Raw genomic sequence first — 25,371 nt, 5'->3', positions numbered from 1 at the left:
AACACAAATTTCAAATATATTTTTATCTTTAAATATTCAGTTAACACGTTGTAATCGGCCAATTTTTCATTATTTAATAACGCTACTACTGATATGACATAATATCATAATATTATCCTTTTTCCGGAAAACAACTGTACGACAGCCGACAATCGCACACTTCACACGTGTGACTGGTTATTTACACAAAATATAATCTCTATATAACTGGACATTATAACATAATAATATTGTAATTTAAAATAATATTTTTAATTTTGATTTTTGATTTTTTCGAGGGGGCGTACTAGATACAAACATAGTATCACTCAGCTGAAGAATGAAGATACGAAATAATAATATATATCATAATTCATAATATTATAAGATATGTATACTCAGTTCGTGCGATTGACGCGACATTTAATGCGTTCCGATATTATATCACATATTGAATTCTCGCGTTACAAGGATTTTTTTATTATCTTGTTATTTGGGTTTCAAATGGTGCAATAATATAAATTAGATATAACATATTATTATTATTATCATTACATATATTATTAGTCGCGCGTGCGGGTCGACGTCGATACGAGAGAACAAGTCAAGTTAAATAATTTGCTCTGAGCTGACAGATTTTTATTGTGCATGTCAATCTTTTCACCAATAACAGCGACGACTTTGCAGTTATTTCATTAAAAAACTTTTTATTCATTTTTACGTGGGATCCAAGTAGTATAAAGATCACAGCAGCACTACAATTCGTGACATCCCACCACATGATAATATGCGTTTTACGCTGATATTTCTCGCGTAGGTAGATACCTAATAATTAGGTATACGCGTATACGAATAATATATGATGTAGTCATGTTTTTAGATGATTTTTTGGTGTCGTAATTATCGTCATTTATCTTCTACACTGCGAAGAGATTACGCGGCCACTTGTGTCAGTTAAAATATAATGCGCCAATATAAGTACATGCGCAGAGTTTCACTACACGTCCAAAGTGAATCGACGTCTCGTTATCGATCTGAAATCCTCTCGTATACACTAATATACATATAGGTACACAAACAGCATATTACGATTCGTCCAATACATTGACTGGTACGTTTAGTTTAAGTAAAATAATATACATATTACATTACATGATTATATAAACATAATATTGTGTACTTATATTTATTTATTGTTAATGAAATACTTGCCCATATCACAGCATTATTAATAAATAATAATTATTACGATTATTGGTAATTTATAAATTTTAATACATGTCTTAAATGTGAATATAATGCAAGGTTCAGTATTAAATTACTAGCAGGGATAGCGCTAAGCTGGGGCCAATACGAGCTGGGGCTCGCACTCGTATACCTTTTATACATTGAAAAATTTGAATCAACTTAAAGTAATTATACTATTTTCGTTTGTGTATATTATATAACAGCTAGTAAATTTGTATTTATAACATGACAGTACAATACAGTTTTTTTCATTATAAATCATCGTATATATAATTAATTAATAATAGGTAGAAGATTATTTTTTTCCATTAAAATTTTCAATGCGACCGAATTAGGGGATACCTACTCTATACTATAGGGGATATTCACAGGTACTACAATATAGTTGCGTCCTCAATGATTGTAAGTATTACACTTGTTACGGGCTTTTTATATTTTACACTATATAGAATAACATTTTCCTTCCCATTTTATAGACTTAGGAGCTAGGAATTTCTATAATCTATTTAAGCCAATTGTTGTGGTTAAAAATGTTTTTCAGCTAATAGTTTCTATGATTTATACTACCAATTAGAATTTTACAAATTATAATATAATACATAAATAAGCACAATATCAACTACCAAGAATTAATGTTTTAAGCATTTTTACCAATACAAAAGTTGTTTTAAACAATATTTTATATCATATACCTATCTATTCTATATTTAAATTTTTATTATTTTAAATATTTTTTCTTGGTATTGTATCTGTCATTGTTTGAAATGTCATATGTTTTGTGTGATTTTTAAGATCACAAAATATATATTTCACAGTGTGCATCACGAAATAGAAGATTTTATGTCATATAATGTTGGTTATAAAAATTATTTTGAATATTCTAAATAATACAAAATGTCACGTTTATTTTGTTCAGGATTATTCTGTTAGCTACAGGCTTCGGGACTACGGGATAACAATATTATCATTGCCGAAAGTTTACAACATACACGACATCAATAAAAGTCTATACGCGTTATATTGTTCATCCAAAAGTCTCGATCAACATCAATAAATTTAATTATGACTATGAACACTATAAAAACTCTGCAGAGTTCCGCAATTGTATTGGTGATTCTATTTGCCTCTTCAGCATCTCATTCTAGAATTGGATTCGATAAATATCATAACTACAAAGAGATGACTAATTATTTGATGCAAATAACTGACGAGTTTCCCAATATCTCGTCGCTGTATTCGATCGGCCAGTCGGTCTTAAGTACGTATAACGCATCAGGCTATATTATATAACGTATCAATATTATTATCTACGTTAAATTGGCAATACAATGTTACACAATATCATAAAATCACTCCAACAAACTCTTCTTGAACTTGTTGAACGTTGTTGGACAATTGTTGGAATTTGTTGGAAGCTATATCAAAAGTTACTCAACCTCAAAGTTTGTAGAGCCAAATACATGTCCAGTTCTACATATTCAAAAAAACACAATAAAACCCTTCTGAAAATACTCATATAACATTGTTTGAATTTGTTAGAATCTATTTTAAGAGTCATAGAGAAACGTATAACGAACGCATGTTTACCACCAAAGATGAAAAAATATAACGCTAACAATTTTCCTAGAATTTTAAATCACTATATTCCTCTAGCAACTTAACCTCTAACACATTTTAGAAAATTTTAAAATTCCGTTTCCGCCCTAGCACTACATTTATCAATATATACACATGAAATGGCTATAAAAAATTTTCTTTTTCGTAATACTGATTTCTGGTGTTCAAAAAATTTTGAAATTCAAAAATCACTTAAAAACGATTAAAGTGATAAAACAAATATTTAGTGAATAATATAGGTAGGTATATTTATGATAGTCACGTCATGTGTATAATACTTTGATAAATGTAGTGTTAGGTGCTAAAGGGGGTTTCAAAATTTTAATAAAATTGTTGGATCGATTTTTCTTCTTCTAAAATGTGCAAACATGTTTGTTCGACCAATTTCAAAAATTTTTGGACACCAGAAATCAATATTGTGAAAAAGAAAATTTTTTATAGCCATGTCAAGTGTATATTGATAAATGTAGTGCTAGGGTGGAAACGGAATTTTAAAATTTTCTAAAATTTGTAGAGGTTAAATTGCTAGAGGAATAAAGTGATTTAAAATTCTGGGAAATCGTTAGCGTCATATTTGTTCACCATTGTTGATAAATAACATGCGTTCGTTATACGTTTTTCATACTTCTGGCTGTTTATTTCTATACACTTACTGTATATGAACTTTTGAACTTTACACTGTATACATTGTTAAAGTTGTTTTAATTATTGTCAAAGTCCAACAATGTCACTTAATTTAGATTATATTTTTTGTAACAGTTTTTAATGTTTGAATTTAATTTGTAGTGCTGGTTGTGCAGTTAGCACTACAAACTTTGAGGTTGAGTAACTTTTGATATAGCTTCCAACAAATTCCAACAATTGTCCAACAACGTTCAAAAAGTCTGAGAAGAGTTTGTTGGAGTGGTTTTATGATATTGTGCTAACATTGTAGTGCCAGTTTCAAATATAGACAGTGGCGTACTTAGAGGAGGTGCAGGAGGTGCAGGAGGTGCATTGCACCAGGGTCCTTTATCTGTGTCTTATAAATGGGGCCTTTAAGCCCCTAATCGGTCTAATCAACAATAACTAATAAGACAACAAATAGTAACTGAATTTTTATAAGGGGTCCGAAAAATTAAGTGCACCCCTGTGCTTAAATACATAGATACGCCACTGCACGTAGGTTCGTAGGTAATATTATTAAGACAAGAACTAGATGAATCCGCTGAAATAAGTTGTCGGCTATCTAGTCTCTGAGCATAATATTCAGCTATTGTTACAATTAATAATTTAAAGCACCTGCGAAGGTCAGATTTTACGCTACTGTCATTTAGTTATACTCCGCTTCATGTAAAACGAAAATAACTATTTAACATCTTTACTAGGTAATAGCCAATAAGTATATAATATTGCATATTTCTTATATTTAATATTTTTCTTTTATATGTCTCTGTAAAGAACGTGAACTGTGGGCTGTCAAGTTGACTACTGCAAGCGAATTGCTAGGTGTACCAAACGTCAAGATCGTTGGCAACATACACGGAAATGAGCCCGTGGGAAGAGAAATCATTTTACATCTGATTCAAGTAAGTCATACGTATGGAATGATTGATAGTTTTAAATATAAATATTGTATTATTTTTAATACATAGGTATTATTGCATAAAGACTATAGATTATACGATGATAAATATTGACATATAAATACTGATTTATTGTCTATTAGCATCTTACTGTGTACTATCATTATTAAATTGATATATCTACTTAATCGTCTTAATCTATATAGTATACCTACCTATATTATAAAGAATTTTTGATTCAGTAAACTGCAGACCATTATTAATTCTAATTATTAAAATCAAAACATTGCAACATATCTAATGACAATAATTTAAGTTTGAAAATAGATAATTTATTACCACTGATTTTATCTTAAAATTCACTCTAGTTTTTAATGAAACTGTTGAGAAACGAGCAAGGTAAAAACATACAACTCAAGTCTCAAAGAAGTAGAGACGGAGATTATTAATGTCAGTTTAATTAATCTTGTATTATTACAATAATTTTGCAATATTTAAATTATTAAAAATAAAAAATGTTATAAACATAAATTTACGTTAACTGGTTTCGGGGACGGATAGTTAAGTGCCCGCTATACACATTATTGAGTATAGCTATATTATATATTTAAAAATTCAAAGTATGAAATGAGTTTGTGTTCAAAATCTACAGTATTTGTTGGATAACAATTCGAAAAACAAAGCAATTAGCAATATGTTGCGAACTACCGTCATCCATTTGTTGCCGAGTATGAATCCCGATGGGTTCGAACTATCGTCTCCTCAGCCTTGTCCTAACGACGGAATGCAGAAGTCGGGTTCTAGGTAAAAAGATTATTTTGCTAAATATCAAATGAGTTTTTTTTATACGACAAATCACAACAAGTTGTTTATTTTTATCTTATCGACTATATTACCATATTGTTATGTAGAGAAAATGCTAACGCTTTTGATTTGAATCGAAATTTTCCGGATTTTTTCAATCCGCATACAGTACCATTGCAGCCCGAAACCAAAGCAATGATGAGATGGTTAAAATCTGTGCCGTTCGTCATGTCTCTAGGCTTACACGGTGGCGCTTTGGTGGCCAATTTTCCTTACGATGGTTCATTGGATTCGGGTGAGTATTATTACACGCACATGATATTTTGTATATACATCCACTATTCAATGTTGTATTTGTATATCATATTAATTGTTCACCTTTAAATGCATATTAATTGCATTATCTAATATGATATCCAAACGGTCAAAAATCGTTTATTAATTTTAGGTAGGTACTAATATAATACGTAGAATATAAAATTTACATAATTTAATATATAAAATAAAACATTTAGTTCGTAAATCATTCCTTTGTGGCTTTGTTACAAATATCAAACAGTATAAAATGAATAGGTACATTTTCATAATTTTAAACAATTATTTTTCAAAAAAATATCAATAGGTTCGTTCATTTTAAACCTATGAGTTACGGAATTCAATGCAATGGATACAAAAATACTATTATCTTAAAATAACGTTAATTCGGATTAAGAAATAATTATCGATATTTTCGCTAAATTGATAATATGTATTGTCATATTCATGAAAATTACATAGGTATAAATATTTTATAAATACAGTTTCACTAATTCAGATTTAGTGCACGGTCACTTTTAAATTTATATACAGACATCTGTGTAAAATTATCAAAATTTTAAAATAACATATTATGCCATAATATAATATGCTGAGTACATGGACCATGGTACATTTATATTATCATACAATATTATTTATTTTAAGTTTGCTAAATTTGATATTGAGTCTTATTAAATGCTTATGTATGACAATAGGAATATAATATTATAATGCTATATCGTATTAATGTGTATAATATCTAAAAATTGTGATTGCGTTATATAGAATATTTTATATGGACATTATCGTTTGTATTTTATTATAACAGTACCAGGAAAGCTGCAGAAATTAAACGAAACATTACGAATTGCCAATGTATTTGAACTCTACAAAATATTTCGAAACGGTAAAAATATCAAAATGAAATTCACTTTAATCATGAATTGCACAATATACGCACCTGGTCCTGTATGTAAAATCTCACGTCGTAAAAAGTATTGATAGAGTGCTAAAAAAATTTAAAATACAAATCATTACCAATAATAATAAGCTCAAATGCTTTATGTACAGTATTACGATTTATGTTACGTTATCAAACGACTTTTAAATACTTATAGTGTATATTACATGGCTTAAAATATTAATATTATATTGCATTATTGCTATTTAACTAACTAATTATTTTGTAATATTAATGATGATAACATGAAAAATCTATGACATTATCTAAACCCTATAATAAAGCATGAGTTCGTATTTAGTCTTTAGATTTGTATAATATCAGCTGTAGTTATAATAAACTAACTCAACATTTTTGACATAATATTATCATCATGTTATAACATTGTATTAATCAATTTAATAAATAATATAACATAAAGCTATATTATATTTGTATTAAATTGTAACATATTTATTATAAATAATATAACTTCCCGATATTAAAGTACTTTTAGTTAATTACCTATTTTCTCTATTTTTCAATGACAGATTCTAGTTATAACCATAATATCGAAAATATGGAGAGTTTAACACCAGACGATGACGTATTTCGGTTTTTGGCGAAACAATATGCTGAATTACACCCGACCATGCATAACGGTCTAAGTTGTGAAGATGACTCTGATTTAAAATTCAAAAATGGCATAACAAATGGAGCCGCTTGGTATCAAGTAATAGGTAGGATAAGTTTATTTTAAAGAAATGTTTTCATTTTTAGCTTATATATTAAGACTACCGCGAGATATATGATATTAAACTATTATTAAACTATTATCACGTTGTATATTATTTTATGTATTTTTTTTTTTTATTATTATTGATCAAAGTACATCGACAACTAGGCCATTAGTAAAAGAAATTTTTTTGTGTTACATTTTTAGTATTTTAAGTATACATTTTCTACATTAAATTAAATTGTACAATTCTGTTTGTTTTTAAGAATAAAATTAAGTTTTTACATCCTTTGGGTTTGGTCCAAGTGCTATTTTATGTAATATATATTCATATTAATATTATATAATAATATACATATTAAATGATATTCTTCTATTATCTTACTAAATAGTAAATTGTATTAAAAAGTATTAATGTTTTTATTAAAAGTATAAAATTAAAATTACGCATTTTTTCACAGGAAGCATGCAAGATTATAATTACGTATGGCACGGATGTATGGAAATTACTTTGGAAATGTCATGTTGCAAGTACCCACCTGCTTCATTTTTAGAATCTCATTGGAAAGATCATTTAAAGGTACCTATACATTACATTCAATTATCACAAAATTCCAACAATTGAAAAAATTATATGGTATAAATAATAGAGATGATAATAAAAGTCGTACATTTTTCAATGAAAAAACAAAAAAAATTAATTATAATAATTCAATATTATAATTGTAATACTAAATTAAGTTGAATTATATGTTTCAAATATTTCCTGAGATTGAGACCAATAGAAACGCAGAATGTATCTTTATAACAAATTAACAACTACAATAAGGTATAGTATTTTGTAATTTTATTTCAGCCACTCTTGACTTGGGTGCAACAAGCGCAAAGAGGTGTCAAAGGAATCGTCACCAACCGAATAACAGGTAAACCCATACCAAACGCCACCATCGGCCTTACAAACCGTGAAAATTATGTCAACACGACCCTGAATGGAGAATACTGGAAAATACTACTTCCTGGTATATATAAATTACGTGTAAGTATTTTACGAAGAGAAAAATGCCAGTATACTCGTATGGGGAGAGGGGGTTTAAAGCTTAAAAATATTTGTATCTGCAATCACTGGGGTGTTACATTTCATAAACTATTAGGTGCGAGGTCCTATGAAGGGCAAAATTAATTAGTCATTTAAACATGTTGGTCAACTTTTTTTCAATCAAGGTATCATATCAAAAGATAAATATTAACGACTTAAAATTTTGAGCTTCTTTTAAATGGCTGTTATATTGAACACCGTTCATACCTATCAAACTTAGGTAATTTATATATTTTAACCACCAGCTATTTAGGTATTGTCATATGTTACTAAATAAAAAATTTTCTTCATGATACATATTCAAAAATTTACTACTAAATATAAAGTTACATCGTAAATACCAAAAAAAAAAAAGCAATTTAACTTTAATGTTGTGTTCATACATATAGTTACTTGGCAGTTTATCGTCATATTTCTTTAGTTTTTGTGTTCTTTAACAACTGAGAACTTTTATTTAAATTATGATTTTTTTTCTACTTTAATTTCTCATATAAAAATTATTAGTGTTAGTTTCTCTGGTATAAAATATAAACAACGATAGACAAACGTTCATGATGGCGGTCAACGAAAGGAAAAAATTGTACATTTCACCTAACACATTTCAAGTACAAATGTCAAAGTAGTAAATACTAAATTGTGCCCACTACCCAGCAGAGACTTACAATTATAAGTAATATTATTTTAATATTATTTTTGATTGGTAGCTAAAAATATTACCTAAGAAAACCACGAGGAGGTGGCAATCACTATTTAAAAAAAATTATATTTTGATTCGGTTAAATTAATAATTAATAAATAGTGGGAAAATATTATTTTATTTTTTAGAAACTTGTTTTAGAAACCGAAAAATGTCGTGTGTATTTTACCATACAGTTTTTACTACCTCTTCACTTTGAGCGTAATTTACCCATCCGTAACGATATTAAACTAATTTACATGGATTACTGAACCCGGACAGGTGAATGCGACTGGGTACGAAGAGAAAATCGTCCGTGTAAAGGTGCCGGCAGATTGCAACGATCATGAAGAAGGACCTCGGCCACAATTGGTAAACGTCCAATTAGATCCAGTTAAGACAAAATCGACGATAACCGACAACGGCAGCAACACCGTAAGTGACAGCGATCACTACAACACGTACTTGGTGTCGGACAGCGACCGAAACGTCGCAACGGATCGGGTGGCGGCGGCGGTGGATAACGATACGGATGTCTTACTTATCGGCGCGGATCGGCCTTTGGCTAGCGTACAAAAGTCATCCGTCGACAAGCACTTGCTGTTGGTGGCTGTTGTAGAGGGTGAGGAGGATGGGGTGGAGGAGGAGGACGACGACAGTGACAGCTACTACAACCGTAGTGGTAACCGATACAACGTAAATCGGCGGCAGTCGATGAGACCGCCGCTGCCTGTTCTGTCATCGTCCTCCCGTTCCGTTAACCATTTTCCATCTCGGGTAACCAGAGCCTTAACAATGCTGTGCCTATTGCCGTTCTCGTGTTTAGTCGTCCTCATACTCTCGTGAACGTCGTAATAATGATCGCTTGACTAACATATAGGTATCAATGCATCATCATATTATTATATATTATATAATATTGACATATTGTAATTTAACTAAGTATTGACAAACTATAGTACAACGCCATTTATGCATGTCTCAGCCGATAGGTATAAAACTTAGTGACGGCCAACTTGCAGTAGAATATCATTTCCTTGCATAGTAAGACTTCACGAAGGGACATGCGAATTTAAGATCTCTAACTTTAATATAATTTATCTATCTGTCGTTTTCAAATGTAAATTATATCTGGTTAACGAAAGGCATCGTATTATTTCAAAAACTAATAACGGTTTTGAAAATATTTTGTTCACATAATAGTAGGTACAATAAGCAACATATTTGAAAAAAATTATATTTTAAAATTTTTTATCTTCATTATTTTTTGAACGATAACATGCATTTTATTTGCATACTCCTAAGCAGAATATCATTCGGAGCATTTCGATTTATAACATTTAAATTTTGGACGAGCAGGTAAATACGTAGGTATAAGTAGGTACCTAACCTCTGGTACCTATATAGGTATATTAAAATTAAAATTTGCGAAATGATGGGACAATTTGAATGGTGCCTTACCTACTCCACTCCGCTCATCGAAACTTTAAATACTCATAAGTATTACAACTCATAAACTACTTGTCAAGTATTTTATGTTATGCATTTTTTTTAAATCTGCCATTGCCATACATTTATATCGCATATCGAGATCGACAACAATATATCAAACCCACAAGAGAGCATTGTTTTAAATTTTCAAATTAATTTTAATTTCATATCGATTTTAAGTATTTGGAGTGGTTAATAAATGATACCTACATAGTTTAATACATACATAAAACTTATTTTATGTGATTTTTGTACAACTGGGATCACCAATTTATGGCCCGAGGACAAATTTTATTTGGCTTACGAACAAGAAAAAAAACTAAAACTCAAAACTCATAGTATTATTTGTTTTAGAATTGTAATTTATCATTTAAAAAAATTAAACAACTTCCAGATCTCTAATATAGCCCTTCAAAATTAATTGGCTATCCCTATTGTACAACATAGAATTATTCAATAACAATTATTAATGATAATACTATATTATATTTCAAGTGAAATGTTTTGTTCGTTTATAAACTGCAGTGTGACACGATGTTTTAGAGTATAATATTAATTGTGTACCCTCACGCCACTCGACGACAGTGTTTTTTTTGCATCTAGAGTCGTCAGTTAAGTAGCATCATTAATATTATTAGTTTTTTTGTTTTTTGATTGTCCATGTTTCTTTTTTTTCTACTCGTATAACCTTACGGGTATATGGAATTGAACTGTAACTTTTCATATACCTACGTGTATATTTTTTTATCCATATGAAACATAGTTATTTTTACGATCAATCTTAATGAGTAATGACTGATATATTGTGTGCGTTTTGCTTAGGTATATAATTTAATGTGGCCTGTGGCATTTGTATATCGTTCATATATCATATACATCGTATATGATACACGGAATATTTTTGACTACTCGCACACTAAAAATTAAGCATCCATGTAATATCACCTATTTGATTACAACATTTGTAACATTTATACTTTATTATACTAATAAATAATTACATAATTATATTAATTTAATCATATAAGTGTGTATAATTACTGTGTATGTTGAACTAACGATCTTATATTGTATCATTAGCGGATCTGAAGACAATTTGAGGAGGGGGCGAATTGGTATCATAGATTGATAGGCAATAACAAAGACGTAACCGAATACATGTGCACATTTCCGATTTTCATATTAAAAAAAAATACCTTTTTTGTACCATTTATTCATAAGTTTAATGTTATAGCTATGACTTATGAATTTCATATTCTTTTTATCATACGGTGCTATAGTTTAAATAAAACAATTTCCCTAAGGAGGTGTAATCGCCACGTCACCCCCCCTCCCTCAAATCCGCCACTATATTGTATATAAATATACAGTCTGGTGATGGGAATCATTCAATTTTATTCATATTATTTGTTTCGATGAGACAAAAATATAAAGATCGTAAAAATATTGCATTATTATACGTATTGTAACATTGATCATTTCACTATTTCAGGCATCAACATATTATTATAACGCCGCCAGTATTATGATAATAACTGTTACATATTTTACGGTTTCATGATTTTCTTCATTTAAACTTTGTCTAATAACTATTATGTACATAATAATAAACGCAACAGTAAACCCAGAAATTCTTATGCGCTTCCTTATGTTTTTTTTCGACGAATAAATATCGGATGATGGTTTGCTAATTGCTATGGAGTTTGTTTGATGAAGTTTTTCGACGCAATAATGTACCTATATTGCCTATACGTAACGCCGTGCGATGTGAATAACGCACGACACATTATGAGAAATACGATTTAATAAAACTGGGTGGTTTCTTGCTTCTATAGTACTATTTAACTTTAACATATTAACATATTGCATATATTTCGAGTGTGCCTTGTCAACAGTATTTTATTTATAATTTCTATAAATTAAAAAATATTCGTGCAGTACATTGAATATCAAAAACTACCAAAACTGTATAATATGGATTCAGAAGGAGCATTAGGTATACTTTGAAGGAGATTAAAATATGTCAATTAGTTTATCTAATGAATTTAAATAGGTATATTCTTGTTATTTGTTTTGTTATATTATCGATACGTATTATTTGTATCGATTAAATCGGGTGATTCATAAGTACGACCGTAAACCCGTTCCGTTACTTCGACGACCGCACATTATTGTTATATAAACACAAGTCGAAATGTGTATAATGTTATATCGTCAAAACAACCGTTTTCGAATGATTTTTATAATATTAGGTACCTAATAATAGGTTAGGTATTTTCATGAAAATATAACACGCAATGGGTGGCCCATGCGAAGAATACTACCGGCTGAGGTCGTCCGAGATCGCAGCACAGTTGGCCGAGTGGATGGAGTCGGCAGCCGTCCGGGACGAGTCGTTCGTGCGGTTGTTGCGAACCAAGATCGAACGGCGCGCGTGCCTCTGCGAAGCTGTGGCTCAGTGGTCGCGGAACGCGGTGGCCGAGACCCGGCAAGCGTTTATGGCCAATAACGATCGCGTGACGGCCGCGTCGAACAGGGCGGTGGCCGAGCTCGAGCAGTTTGCTGACGGTCTTCTGCGGGCCGGCGACGACGGTGGCGAGGCCGCGTTGGACGACATGAACGAGCGATTACGTGAAGTGGTGAGGCTAAAGCGCGAATCGCTCGTGAAGGCTGCGGCCATTGGAAAAGCGGCCGGCGACCGGTTACGCCAAGAGATGGTGGTCAATGACCGGATGGCGCATAATGCGGCGGCCACAGCCGACCACGGAGGGCCGCCAACCGATCGGGTCGAGACGATAGAGAGTAATGGGTGCCACAAATAGACCAAACGACCTAAATCGTACCACTCTGAGAAGAGAAAAATGTGCCTGAATTGTTTAACGATATTATTTGTCAATAATAATTATAAATAAATTCATTGTAGTTTAAAAAAAAAAAAATTAGTATCTACTTTTAGAATGTTCATTCCTTCATATAATAAAAAATCAATTTTATAATTTTTTCGGCGACACGTCAATTGTACTAGATGGATTTGAACACATTTTAAATTAAAACAATTAAACATTAATTGATGAGATTAATTCAATTATATCGTATTTTAATCTTTCATATAAATGATAAAAATACAAAATGAAAATATTTTTTTCAATCATTTATTTTGGTTTTTAAATAATATGTAAGATGCTGATGCAATAACTTTTTTATCAGCATTTCACTAAAATAATTGTAAGTATTGTATTAGTTACCAATGTCAGAACTGGTCTGTAGCTACTTAGTAATTACTAAACAATTCATTAGTAACGGACCAAAATTCTTATAATATTTGTTTACCAATTATTCTGTTGGATATGCTTCTATTTCTTTATGAATTCCATAAATGTATCTTGCAACATTGTTCTATTCTGTACTTAGCAGAAAATTAACTTTCATAAATATTAGAACCTACCAATCTAGTGACTTTGGTAAGATTTAATTTTAATAATTTTAATTTATTCATTTGAATTAAGCTTGCTAATTTTATTTATTAATTCAAATTTAAACTACATTTAATGAAGTAGTACAAATATTATCAGTGTCATATTTAGTATTAGCTACATACCCGTGCTGACTTTAATAATATTTAACAATATTTTTAAAATTATATTTAACTTTGATAAAAAAAAAAAAAAAACAGATTTGGATCTAGACACTTAATTAACAATCACTTTAGTGAGATATCAATAATATATTAACTACATCAACATTTACAAATTGTGTAAATACCAACAAAAAAAAAAACAACAAATTAATGATCGACATATTTTATAACAAAGGAGTGAGCATTCTAAAAGAAGGCGCTTAAATTGTTTTTTATTTCAAACAAATAACAGAGATTTCATATACAATTATTATTGACAAATAATATTTTTAAAACAATTCGAAATTTTATAACTGAATCGAAGCTCGCATGTTGTTCATCTCAAAGAAATAACAGAAGTTAAATTATTATAATCAGATATTTATTCCATAGATTATGTTAATAGTTATACATTTTGAACACCTAAAAATTATAATGTTTATATTTTCTAAACAATGATAGTAACTTAATAATAACAGTAGTCTTATTATAAGACATCCAAATTAAGCTCGAAAAACAAATATATATACAACTCTAGATTAATCAGATAAAAAGTATTATGTATATTAAATAGTTAACTGGTGATTTTGGATATTTTAAAAAGAAGCTGTACAAATAATATAACAATTAAACATCAGAAAAATTATAACAATGATAATTTACTGAAATACAAATGAAAATAATAAAATTATTTACAAATAGATTATATTTAAATTTTCCAAAAGGTGTTAAACACAGTCATCATTTTTCAACTAGTTATAAATAATAAAATAAAATAAATAATTAATTATGAGAAGCACAATTAATGATCTAAAACAAAGTAGTAGAAATAACAATTTAATCCAAAAGCAATGTATATTCTCCTGAGGAGAAATAAATACAATTTGAGCTTACACGGAACTAGGACTAAACATCCGTTAGTATGACAATATTCACACTATTACCACTAAATTAAGTATGAAAAAACATTAAAATTGATCATTCACTACCAGACTATCAAATATTGCATCATATTACTCATTAAAACCTAGGTTGAGTGGTACTAACTACTTTGGATGCTTTCATCTTGATCACAGATGCATTCAAATCTTCCATACTGATAGGCCTCAACATATTAATACTGCTTGCATTGATTGGATTAGAGTTAAAAGAACTAAAGAAAAAAAGCAATTTTTAAAATTTATTATGGATTTACTAAAATAAAAAACTGATTAAAAACAATTTATGTTTACCATTTTTTGAGTTCCTCTTCTTTAATCAAGTCTTTGATGCGGAATAATGATGCGATACGACACAATTCTTGAAGGTCAGAGCCAGAAAAACCGGCTGTAGTAATGGCTAACTGATGTAGATCTACATCATTGGCACATTGTTCAGTATTCAAAACTAAAGCTAGTATTTCTTTTCTTTGTTGTTCACCCTAAAAATTAATAATACAATTTTAATCATAAATTGATTAAGGTAATATTATACAACAAAACAATACTTTCTCTTTAAGGGTGATATAATCACATTTCCTAGTTGGTTAACATTTATTTTATAATTTAGACCACTGCTTTTTTACATTATGCTTTCACCAAAAGATAACAACAAACAACTATTATAACATAGTGCAAATTTAGTTATTAATACATATTTAATGATATAATTTTTTAGAAACTTATTATCAAAATGTATTAAAAATGAAAATAATTTGAATTCCATTACATCAAATATGTTGGTTTATGACACTTATATTTACTTAGTTTCTATAAAAATTATAATTTTAAGTTCAAATAAAAATTGATTGCTGTAAACAGAGGCGGCTCAAAGGAGTTATATTTAAATAATGCGATTCATCAAAAAGTTTGAGCAGCTAGCTATAAATAATTTAATATTAGCAAGTTTTATTTAAATAATAATTGTAGTCTTTTCTAATCCTAAAATATTTAAATAATAAATTTGACAGAAGTGTTATTTTTGAAAAACATCTATTCCATATTTTAGTTTGGGTTTGATTGCTTTAAGAAGCATAAATTTTTACCGGTAATGATATTTCAAACGTAGCTGGCATTCTTCTCAGAATGGCAGGATCTAGGTCTTTAGGTCTATTTGTGGCACCCATTACTATCACAGTATTTTCTGGATCAGTAGATAAACCATCCCATAGCATCATAAACTGAGCTTTCATCATAGCTGTTGCTTCATGATCATGTTGTGTTCTAGATCTCAAAAAAGAATCTGAAATGTAAGTGATATAATCAATATACTGAAAACAAAATTATCCCTTGAAAAAGAACTAAAAAATTTTTGTTTTTTTTAAATTTAATTGTGTCAATACACTAAGTATTTTTACAATGTTTTACAATTTATAACAATTACCTATAATTATAATTGATAATATAATTATTTATAAAAATGTTTTGTCTTTTTATCATAATTGTATAGCTTTTACAATGAGAGCAGATTTTTAATAAAAAATATTAAATATTTATTTAAAACGGAAATTATAAAATATTTATGTAATTGGTATAGACCAAGTGTATTGAAACTGAATGGCACGGTTCCAAGGGGTATCATAGCTCATTTGCGAACTACCTACTTATTATTTTTCCAAACAGCCTGCTGCTTTCCAGGCTTATTGAATACGGACTAACAGTACTTAGGCCTTTTATATTATGCTGATCAATAATATTTAATAATCATAACAAATAATAAACATATCACAGAAGTCAAATATTAAGTGCTAGCAGCATATTTCTTACAATAGTATCATTTTTTAAAATACTTTCAAAGAAGTGTTCTTAAATCAATTATAAAAACTGTTTAAAAGTGGTTACAATTTAAATGTCTCAAGTCAAGACTTATAAATAAAAGCTTAATTGTTAGTACCTAATTTTGTTTGTAATGCATTTTATTGGTATCTTATAATATATAATTAATAAAATAATCAAATTACCAATTTCATCAATAAATATTATGCATGGTTGAAGCTTTTGAGCCAAACTGAAAACAGCACCAGCTAATTTTTGACTTTCACCATACCATTTGTCAGTGAGTAATGACACATCTAGATATAAAAAATTCATACCCGCTTCTCTAGCGGTTGCTTTGGCAATCATTGTCTTTCCACAACCAGGAGGTCCATGAAGCAAAACACCTAAAAATAAATTGTAAGGAAATTAAAAATTTAACTAATAAAATAGGTACCGATTCAATTGAAAATATACCTTTCGGAGGTTTCGTTAAGACAGAATTCCTAAGCAGTTCTTTTCTTTGCACCGGAAATATCACTGTCTCTTTGATTTCATCTATTACTTGACTAAGTCCAGCAATGTTATTCCACGAAACAGTGATATCATATGGGTTGACCAAGTGACTAGCAATCATCAGCTCGTGGTCAGTTAACTGTAATAAAAAATAAATTCATCAGAATAATTGTATACCTGATTCAATGAATCAACTTACATTTTTCATTTTATGAAGACCCAAGCTTCTGAGTTTTTTAAGTGCCTAAAAAATACAAAAATAAACACATGTCAATCTTATACATTAAGATAATTCTAACTCACGGTCTCCTTGGATCGTTTTTTTTGCTGATTGGTTGGGTCAATCTTTCCGATCAACCATTTAGTACCAAAATAAGCACACGTTGACAACAAAGTCATACGTATAACCAACGATATAATTTCATTTCTATTCATTTCCATTTTCCCACCGTAGGTAAAAGGTATTCACGAAAAAAAATCTAGAAATCTAACTATAGAAAATTTTTCTCGGTTTGTTATATTACTTCTTAACCGAAATAACTGTTTTATAAAATATAAAATTTATGGCCTGAATAAGCAGTAAATTATAAATCAATTTATTACTTTAAAAAAAAACTACCAAAAAACAAAATTGAAAATTATAACCATATCAGTTAGATTCATAACCTAAAATGTTTTAAAGGTTTATCAATTGTTTTGAGGTTGCTTACGACCGTGTCTTGGGTACTTACCAATAGCCTACTCTTGTCACTTACATAGATAATATAATGTATATATTATTATCTATGGTCACTTATCCGGTGCTTACATTGTATGTCAGAAATTTCTCATCAAAATTAATAGAACCTGAATTCAGATATTCAGAATTAGAACGATCTCAATTCTCAATATCTCATCCCTTTTTCCTATCTCGAATCTCAATAATCCTAAGGACCTTAGAATTTAGATCATTAAATCATTTTTGTAATATAATATCTAATATAATAGTATATGATCTAAATTCTAAGGAATGATTTCTGTTCTCTATAATGAATTGAATTAATTAAATGATTTATGATTGACGAATCACAATACCATAGTATTTAATTTAATGCTTAACGTACATTATGTTTAATTATATTGTTATGATCTAACATTGTTGCTATCTAGAAGTCTACCCTATGTTCTTGGTACATGGCACTTTAAGATATATTCAAACTATTGTAATTCAACAGCAACACTTCCATTGAGATTATCTGCCAAAAACTATTACAATATTATTCTTATAATTGATATTACACCATTTGGCTATAGACTTACACAATGCTAACATAGTTCTTTTCTGTGTTACCTTTTGCTAGCTTAGAAATTATAATATCCTAATAATCTAAGGCTAAATTTTTATTAAGGGTACAAGATGTATAATAAGAATACCTATTTCTTCTATTCTATCTATGATCTACAGGTAACAATTAACACTGAAATTGAAATAAAATCTAAAGAATAGACTTCATCAATTACATTCCCTATTAAAATATTAACTATTTATCCAAAAATAAAAATATTATCTTTTACCTAATTTTCCTTAGGCTTTTAGTAATCTTATGGAATACAAATTTAGGGAGTAACCAAGAATTCAAATACAAATATTGCCGTACTATCTTTAAAGTCAATATCCTTTAATCGATAACCAATGCTATATGATACATATAATTAATCTATGTATAATTCGATAAAAAGTACATCATTGAAACACACTCTAATCAAAAATATTTCCTCTTGATAAAGTTGATACAACCCACCAACCGAAAAGAAAACAGTCTAATATGTTTTAAACAAAAATTGTATTAATTGTATTATTCATACAATCGTATTCAAATTTTTTAAATATCGATTCCCGAACTTGTATGTAGATAAATAAATTAATTGTTATTAATGACTATAAATTTACAAATACATTTCAAAATTGATGTTAAGACTTATCAGGTGTTAGATGGAATAAAAATAATGTTATTAACTAATATTTCATCAAATTCATTTAAGAATGTACTGCTAAAACAATATTTATCGATATAAAAATATTATAACTATTATATTTTGAGCTATACAAATGTTCAACGTACATTTTACGCATAATATCAAGTATACATTACTTGTAATAAATATTATAAAAGAAAGAAATAATAGTTATATGAATGATTGTATTATATGGCATAAAAAATAAACCCAATTAAATTTATTAAATATTAATTAATATTTAATATATAAAAATAAAAACATATATTGTGTTTTTAACATAAGTTCATTTATTGACTTAAATAGTATAGACAAAAATTACATGACTGTAATGAGTGGTGAATGTCAAGTGGTCAGTTTACAGCCAAAATCATAGAAAAAACGTTTAGTCCATCTGAAAAAATCAAAAAACAAGAGTTAGACAATGGCTAAATGTATTGAGACGATAAGAACTCACCTTCTTGAAACCAATGTCGTTGGCATATTCACGGAAACACTGACGGCACAAGTTGATGCCATACTTCCTGATGAGACCGTGCCTGTTGGTGCATGCCCGGCTACAATAAATTAATATAGGCAAAAGATTAATGCATGTTAATAAGATATACTGGTACATGCAAACAAACAATAACGTGTATACTAGGTACAGTTGGTAGGTAATATTTTGTAAGAATAAAATGTAAATTAGTGTGATTCTACAAGTCTACGACAATATGCGTACACATTAAACATCGTTCAAATCATCAACCGCCTGTTGTCCCCCCCAAAGTGGAACCTCTAAACGCACCACCATTTACAATATCATACACACAAGCTAATGGCATGTATGTATGTCGTGCGTTGTGTACACGAAATATTATGAAACGCGTTCGACTTACCAGTAACGGGATCCTTGACCGTAGCGTCTAGGATGCGAGTACCATACGTTGGCGAAACCCATCTTGTTTTGTTTTAAGTCTGCAAAATGACTGTAGAAACGTGTGGTACGAGAACGAACGGATCAAAATGAATGGGTAAATCCTGTGAACAGTGTGAACGAAACAATCCGGATCGTGAAATAATAAAGTCGTTCATTCGTTCAATTTCGTTCTCGTTCGGATTGCATTGCTACCAACTCAAAATTCTTAATAATGCGTGATCCGAACTGGGACTGTATAACATGTTCCACAATATTTCGTTCCAATAGACATTTATTCCAAAAACTTATTGGAACAAATTTAATTTGATAAGGAGAACATTGGAACAAATGTTATTGTAGCATCGCGGTCTTCTAAGACCGTGGTAGCATATATCCATTGATTATAAATATTGTATTTATAATCAATGATATATCCTATAGAACAAAATATATCATTGGAATAATTGGTTATAGGATTAATTCAACTAAATATATAAGAACAGCAGAGCTGATATGGTTTGCAAAAGAGTGGTTATCACGATTTAAGATATTATCACGGACTAAGATATATCTTAGTCCGTGGATATTATATATCTTAAATCGTGGTGGTTATACGATGGTTACCTTTTGGTTACAGTGTGACCAACTTGAGGTGGCGTTGCACAGCAAGTCGAGGGATATTTTCGATTTGCGGTGCGTAGCGACGAGTACCGCTAGCATGGCATCCACGATGTCTCTACATCACGATTCAAGATATTATACAGGTTGCCAATCGGCATATGATAAGGTGAGAACCAAATTGAGTTCTTCATGGTGCTGGAAATTACAGTAAACGCTCCTTGTGAGAGAAAAGTTAACTACCGTATCGCTGCCGATTGCCTGGCGCCTGCTGAATTTTAAATTTTCTATTTTCAGTTTTGTGTAATAAATAATAATTACAAAAGAATAAAGAATTATTATTCTTTTTACTAATTTAATTTTACTATATTATTTTCCAAACATTTAAGATTTTATTGAAGTCTGCTTTCAAGCTATACAAGTATAACAGTAATAATATATTATAAATTATAATATAAGTTATATAGATTTTATTATTTTATTATAATTATCAAGTTATAATTTAATACAACCAATATATTTATTTATGAACTAATTAGTTTATACAATTTTTACATTTAGGTACTTACCTAGCTACTTATTTGAATCATGATTTAACTAATTTTGATAACTTTTTTTAGTTTGGCACTGTTTTTTATTTGCTTGATTTTGCATAAAGGTGTATTGCCTCATGCGCATTGTGATATAGTAAGAAACTATATTGGTTAACATTTCTTTTTGATGTTCACGAATAGTGCAATTGAATTTAATATTTAAATTTCTTGTGAAAAACTCATTACAGGTATTTTCAAAGACATCATTTGAACTTGCATTTAAAGCAAAACATTCTTCAAGTTGCTTTATAATTTTATACAAGTTGCTGTCTGGGTAAGTAAGATATCCCTTTGTTTTAGCTTGTACTAAATCAGCTTCTTTATCAATTTGACCTTCTGATGTGTTTAAACATTTTAAACTTTCAATGCACATATCAAATTTAGTTATCTTTACTAATCTCCTAGCAATATATCTATTAAGACAATTCATTTTAGAAATCAGGTATAGTTAACTATTTTATTAAAAATATTATCATTGTATATTTGAATTACCCAGCCAAAAAATAAACAATGCAATCAAACACTGTGGAATATGCATAATTGTGGTCTAAAAGAAAATCATCTAAATCCCAACATTCATCCTGTATTATTTTATCGATCCTTTCCTTTAACTTATTAATTTTATTTTGTCTCTCGGGAGCATTAGATGGTTCATTCATAATTTCTATAAGATCTTGTATAGATATAATAGGAATAGCTTCTAAAATAAAAATCAATGTTTAATTTATTTTATGGTTTTAGATTATTTTGATATTAACCTTCATTCACAGTACAGTTTCCAGTCTTTGGTGGCTTTACAACTGAGTAAACAGACAACATTCGATATAATTGAAGAGAAGTAGGTGTTGTCGGGTGATCATTTGGACCTGCTACTTGCCTTATAATCCCGAAAAATTTCTAAAAATTGATACGTAGGTAGGTTTATTAAAAATAATAATTGTTTTTTAATTATATTGTACCTCTAAAGAGTCCTGATTAAACTCAGCAGTTAACACATACGAGAAACCACATTTTTCCAAAAGATATTCTACTAAATCAATAGTAGACTTAACAGTTATTTTAAGCCCATCAAATGTCGACTGTGTTAAAAAATGACATCCTTTAATTGAACCATTAGACAGGTTTGTTTCCCATTCATTTAACCAATTCAAGGATTCATGTAATACCTAGTTTATAAGTAAATTTTTATAATAATTGTTAAATAATATTTAAACATACAAACATTTAAAAACCAATTGTCTACAATAAATACGAATAATACATTCATGCAATAAAAAAAAATCTTTGTACCTACTTCCATATTCTATAAACATATTATGTACACAAATACCAAACACAAGCACACAGTACACATAAAAAACCTGTATATCAGAGCTATTTTTTCTTATTCCTTCTTTTGGATACCTCCTATTTAATGCGTCAAATAAATCATTCATTTTAATAGTAAATTTAACAGTTTCTTCTGAATCCTTAAAGCAGTCATATTTTTTTTGCTTATAAAAATTTATAGCTAAAGCCATTGATCTACTAAATATCTAAAATTATAATAATAAAATAAAATGTGTAGCATGAGACATGAATAAATGGTAAATCTTAAATCGTGCTCTACATCGTGATGGCATCACTCTAAATTATTTCGTATTGGTGTCACTGCTGGATCTCTGGTATATCTTAAATCCTGGTCTGGACATTAGATCATATATATGTATATGATCTAAGAAGCAATGTTTATAAATTAATGTTATCACTTATCAAATATCAATGTATTACAGAACATAACAAACTACAAAGTCCAAGCACAGAACATGAATGTTGAATTATTGAATAAATATTATTATTTTTAATTATCTTATAATTCTTATTTTAGGGCCCAGACAAACATATAGTACATGGACTTGAAATTGTATGTGGAGGCCCAGCTAAAGGTATACTAACAAATGAAAAGAAACGTTTTTATTATTATTGCTGGTATTGCAGCAGACACAACAAACTTGGGCCATTGTTAATTATTGTTCGGTAAGCAATATAAATTACCAAACTTAAAATTGAAAGTTGGTTTTTATGTAGTAACTTAAATAAAAGACTGCTTTAAGGTTACACTAGTCACTATAAGTCTATAAAGTATACATAAAGTAGTGTAAACTAATATAAACTATAAGGTAGTTAAGAGTGTTATTTTACTCATTTACTCCGTCTCCAATGTTACGACCAATGACCAATTATAAAAGTTATTTTTAGTTTCTTCTATTATTAATATTGTTATCTACTAGTATTTTATTTTAATATTTGAACATAACCTAACAAAATCGCCAACTGCGAGACCGCGACCACTTGCGTTGTATCACAGAACAATGGTTGTATGCTTTAACATGGCCTATCCATTCTTCTATTATCTATGGATATCGCCTAATATACGATAGTGCGAGGATAACAAGTGATAAACTGATAAACCGAGTATTTTTGAGTAAATTATTTGAATTATTTAAGTTTTGATTGAGGACTGAGGAGGTTAGTGCATACTGAGCATAGACATCTTTACTTGTCTATGGGTTAGAGCCATTAGAGGTTTTAAATTTATCTTAACAAATTTTGTGGAGCATTGGCACATCACAACATAAACTATGGAAAATGCGTGGAAAACTGAAATTCCAGAGTTTAAGCCGGAAGACAATCCTCACGGGCTGTTAGAGGAAAGTTCGTTCGCCACACTATTTCCCAAGTATCGAGAAACATACCTGAAAGAATGTTGGCCATTAGTACAAAACTCATTGTCCAAATACCACATCAAGGCTGACTTGGACTTACTAGAAGGCAGTATGAGTGTGCGCACTACCCGCAAAACGTGGGACCCGGCATCGATATTGAAGGCACGAGACTTGATCAAACTGTTGTCAAGGAGTGTTCCGTACGAGCATGCTGTACGCGTAATGGAAGACGATATGGCTGCTGACATAATTAAGATCGGTTCAATGGTAAGAAATCGTGATAAATTTGTAAAACGGAGACAAAGACTTATCGGTCCAGGAGGGTGTACGCTGAAGTCAATTGAATTGTTGACTAACTGTTACGTTCTTGTGCAAGGGCAAACTGTGGCTGCTCTAGGACCCTTCAAAGGACTACAACAGGTATGCAAAAATTGTTTCAATTAACTATCAGGTTGTGTGTGGTATAATTTTTTTATTGTATGTTATTTCAGGTACGCCGTATTGTGACAGATACAATGAAAAATATTCATCCTATTTACAATATAAAAGCATTGATGATTAAACGTGAACTGGAGAGAAATCCTAAGTTAAAAAATGAAAATTGGGATAGGTTTCTGCCAAATTTCAAACCAAAAAATGTGCCTAAAAAGAAATCTACCAAGAAAGCAAAGAAACCATACACTCCGTTCCCACCTGCCCCAGCAGAGAGTAAGATTGACAAATTATTAGAGTCAGGTGAGTACTTTCTTAAAGAAGATGAGAAACAAAAAAGGAAAAGGAAAGTCAAAGAAGATAAGCAAAAGGAAGCTAAAATTAAAAGAGAGGCAAAACGTAATATGGCATTCATTCCTCCTGTTGAATAAATATTGGAAAAAAAATGTAAATGTATATAGGTAAAAATCTAATGATTTTTAATTTTATTGATTTGATAATTTGAAAAATATAATATTAAAAATTGACTTCCTTGACTATTATTTCATGTTTTTTAACCTAGCCTAAGTCTAGTTAAATACTGAGCTACGCCACTAATTCTTCTCCAGATCTATACATTTTAAAATAAATTGCAGGATGTCTTATGTTTGATAATATATACATACAGTCTTATATTAATACTAACAAATCTAAATGTTAACTGCTGAATCTAATATTGCAATTTTACACACTTATAAAATGGATACAACATATTTTGGTCCGATGTCGTCTAGTATAGAATAATATATATATATATATATATATATATAACTTAAAA

The 25,371-nt window shown here is 29.5% G+C and overlaps 5 protein-coding genes across 9 annotated transcripts; 3 read left to right on the top strand and 2 right to left on the bottom strand.

Moving 5' to 3' along the window:
• The first annotated feature begins 481 nt into the window (after window positions 1-481).
• On the top strand, window positions 482-12,080 carry LOC107169553 (carboxypeptidase D-like). Of its 5 annotated transcripts, XM_089229433.1 has the most exons (12): window positions 486-792; window positions 860-1,090; window positions 2,144-2,485; window positions 4,285-4,412; window positions 5,062-5,213; window positions 5,321-5,508; window positions 6,340-6,417; window positions 7,002-7,190; window positions 7,648-7,766; window positions 8,043-8,222; window positions 9,241-9,393; window positions 11,942-12,080. In XM_089229433.1, exons 3-12 carry the CDS (start codon window positions 2,290-2,292, stop codon window positions 12,008-12,010), a joined length of 1,452 nt encoding a protein of 483 aa, XP_089085559.1. In that variant the 5' UTR covers window positions 486-792; window positions 860-1,090; window positions 2,144-2,289; the 3' UTR covers window positions 12,011-12,080. The 5 variants fall into 5 exon arrangements, with proteins under 5 accessions (XP_089085555.1, XP_089085556.1, XP_089085559.1 ...); XM_089229429.1 differs by lacking the exon at window positions 11,942-12,080 and having other exon boundaries at window positions 482-792; window positions 9,241-11,468; XM_089229430.1 differs by lacking the exon at window positions 11,942-12,080 and having other exon boundaries at window positions 482-796; window positions 9,241-11,468.
• Window positions 12,081-12,211: 131 nt separating this feature from the next.
• On the top strand, window positions 12,212-13,861 carry LOC149055335 (uncharacterized). The gene has a single exon (XM_089229434.1). It carries the CDS (start codon window positions 12,747-12,749, stop codon window positions 13,269-13,271), a length of 525 nt encoding a protein of 174 aa, XP_089085560.1. The 5' UTR covers window positions 12,212-12,746; the 3' UTR covers window positions 13,272-13,861.
• A 564-nt stretch (window positions 13,862-14,425) lies between these two features.
• LOC107169028 (outer mitochondrial transmembrane helix translocase-like) lies at window positions 14,426-17,939 on the bottom strand. Its single transcript, XM_015518614.2, has 7 exons — window positions 17,617-17,939; window positions 17,513-17,557; window positions 17,275-17,452; window positions 17,004-17,204; window positions 16,089-16,285; window positions 15,298-15,485; window positions 14,426-15,218 (listed from the first exon to the last, which is right to left on the bottom strand). The coding sequence occupies exons 1-7, from the start codon at window positions 17,752-17,754 to the stop codon at window positions 15,086-15,088; spliced, it is 1,080 nt and encodes a 359-aa protein (XP_015374100.1). The 5' UTR covers window positions 17,755-17,939; the 3' UTR covers window positions 14,426-15,085.
• A 1,636-nt stretch (window positions 17,940-19,575) lies between these two features.
• Window positions 19,576-20,407, bottom strand: RpS29 (ribosomal protein S29). The gene is made up of 3 exons (XM_089229435.1): window positions 20,187-20,407; window positions 19,766-19,865; window positions 19,576-19,702 (listed from the first exon to the last, which is right to left on the bottom strand). The coding sequence occupies exons 1-3, from the start codon at window positions 20,246-20,248 to the stop codon at window positions 19,694-19,696; spliced, it is 171 nt and encodes a 56-aa protein (XP_089085561.1). The 5' UTR covers window positions 20,249-20,407; the 3' UTR covers window positions 19,576-19,693.
• A 3,371-nt stretch (window positions 20,408-23,778) lies between these two features.
• On the top strand, window positions 23,779-25,081 carry dbe (KRR1 small subunit processome component homolog dbe). The gene is made up of 2 exons (XM_015518615.2): window positions 23,779-24,542; window positions 24,614-25,081. Exons 1-2 carry the CDS (start codon window positions 24,039-24,041, stop codon window positions 24,983-24,985), a joined length of 876 nt encoding a protein of 291 aa, XP_015374101.2. The 5' UTR covers window positions 23,779-24,038; the 3' UTR covers window positions 24,986-25,081.
• Window positions 25,082-25,371: the final 290 nt, after the last annotated feature.

The sequence above is a fragment of the Diuraphis noxia genome, unplaced genomic scaffold, assembly GCF_037042655.1.
Source record: "Diuraphis noxia isolate RWA-SAM2 unplaced genomic scaffold, SU_Dnox_SAM2 contig0005, whole genome shotgun sequence".
Taxonomy (NCBI): domain Eukaryota; kingdom Metazoa; phylum Arthropoda; class Insecta; order Hemiptera; family Aphididae; genus Diuraphis; species Diuraphis noxia.
The sequence above is the reverse complement of the archived record's forward strand: the minus strand, read 5'-3'. Positions and strand labels throughout refer to the sequence as shown.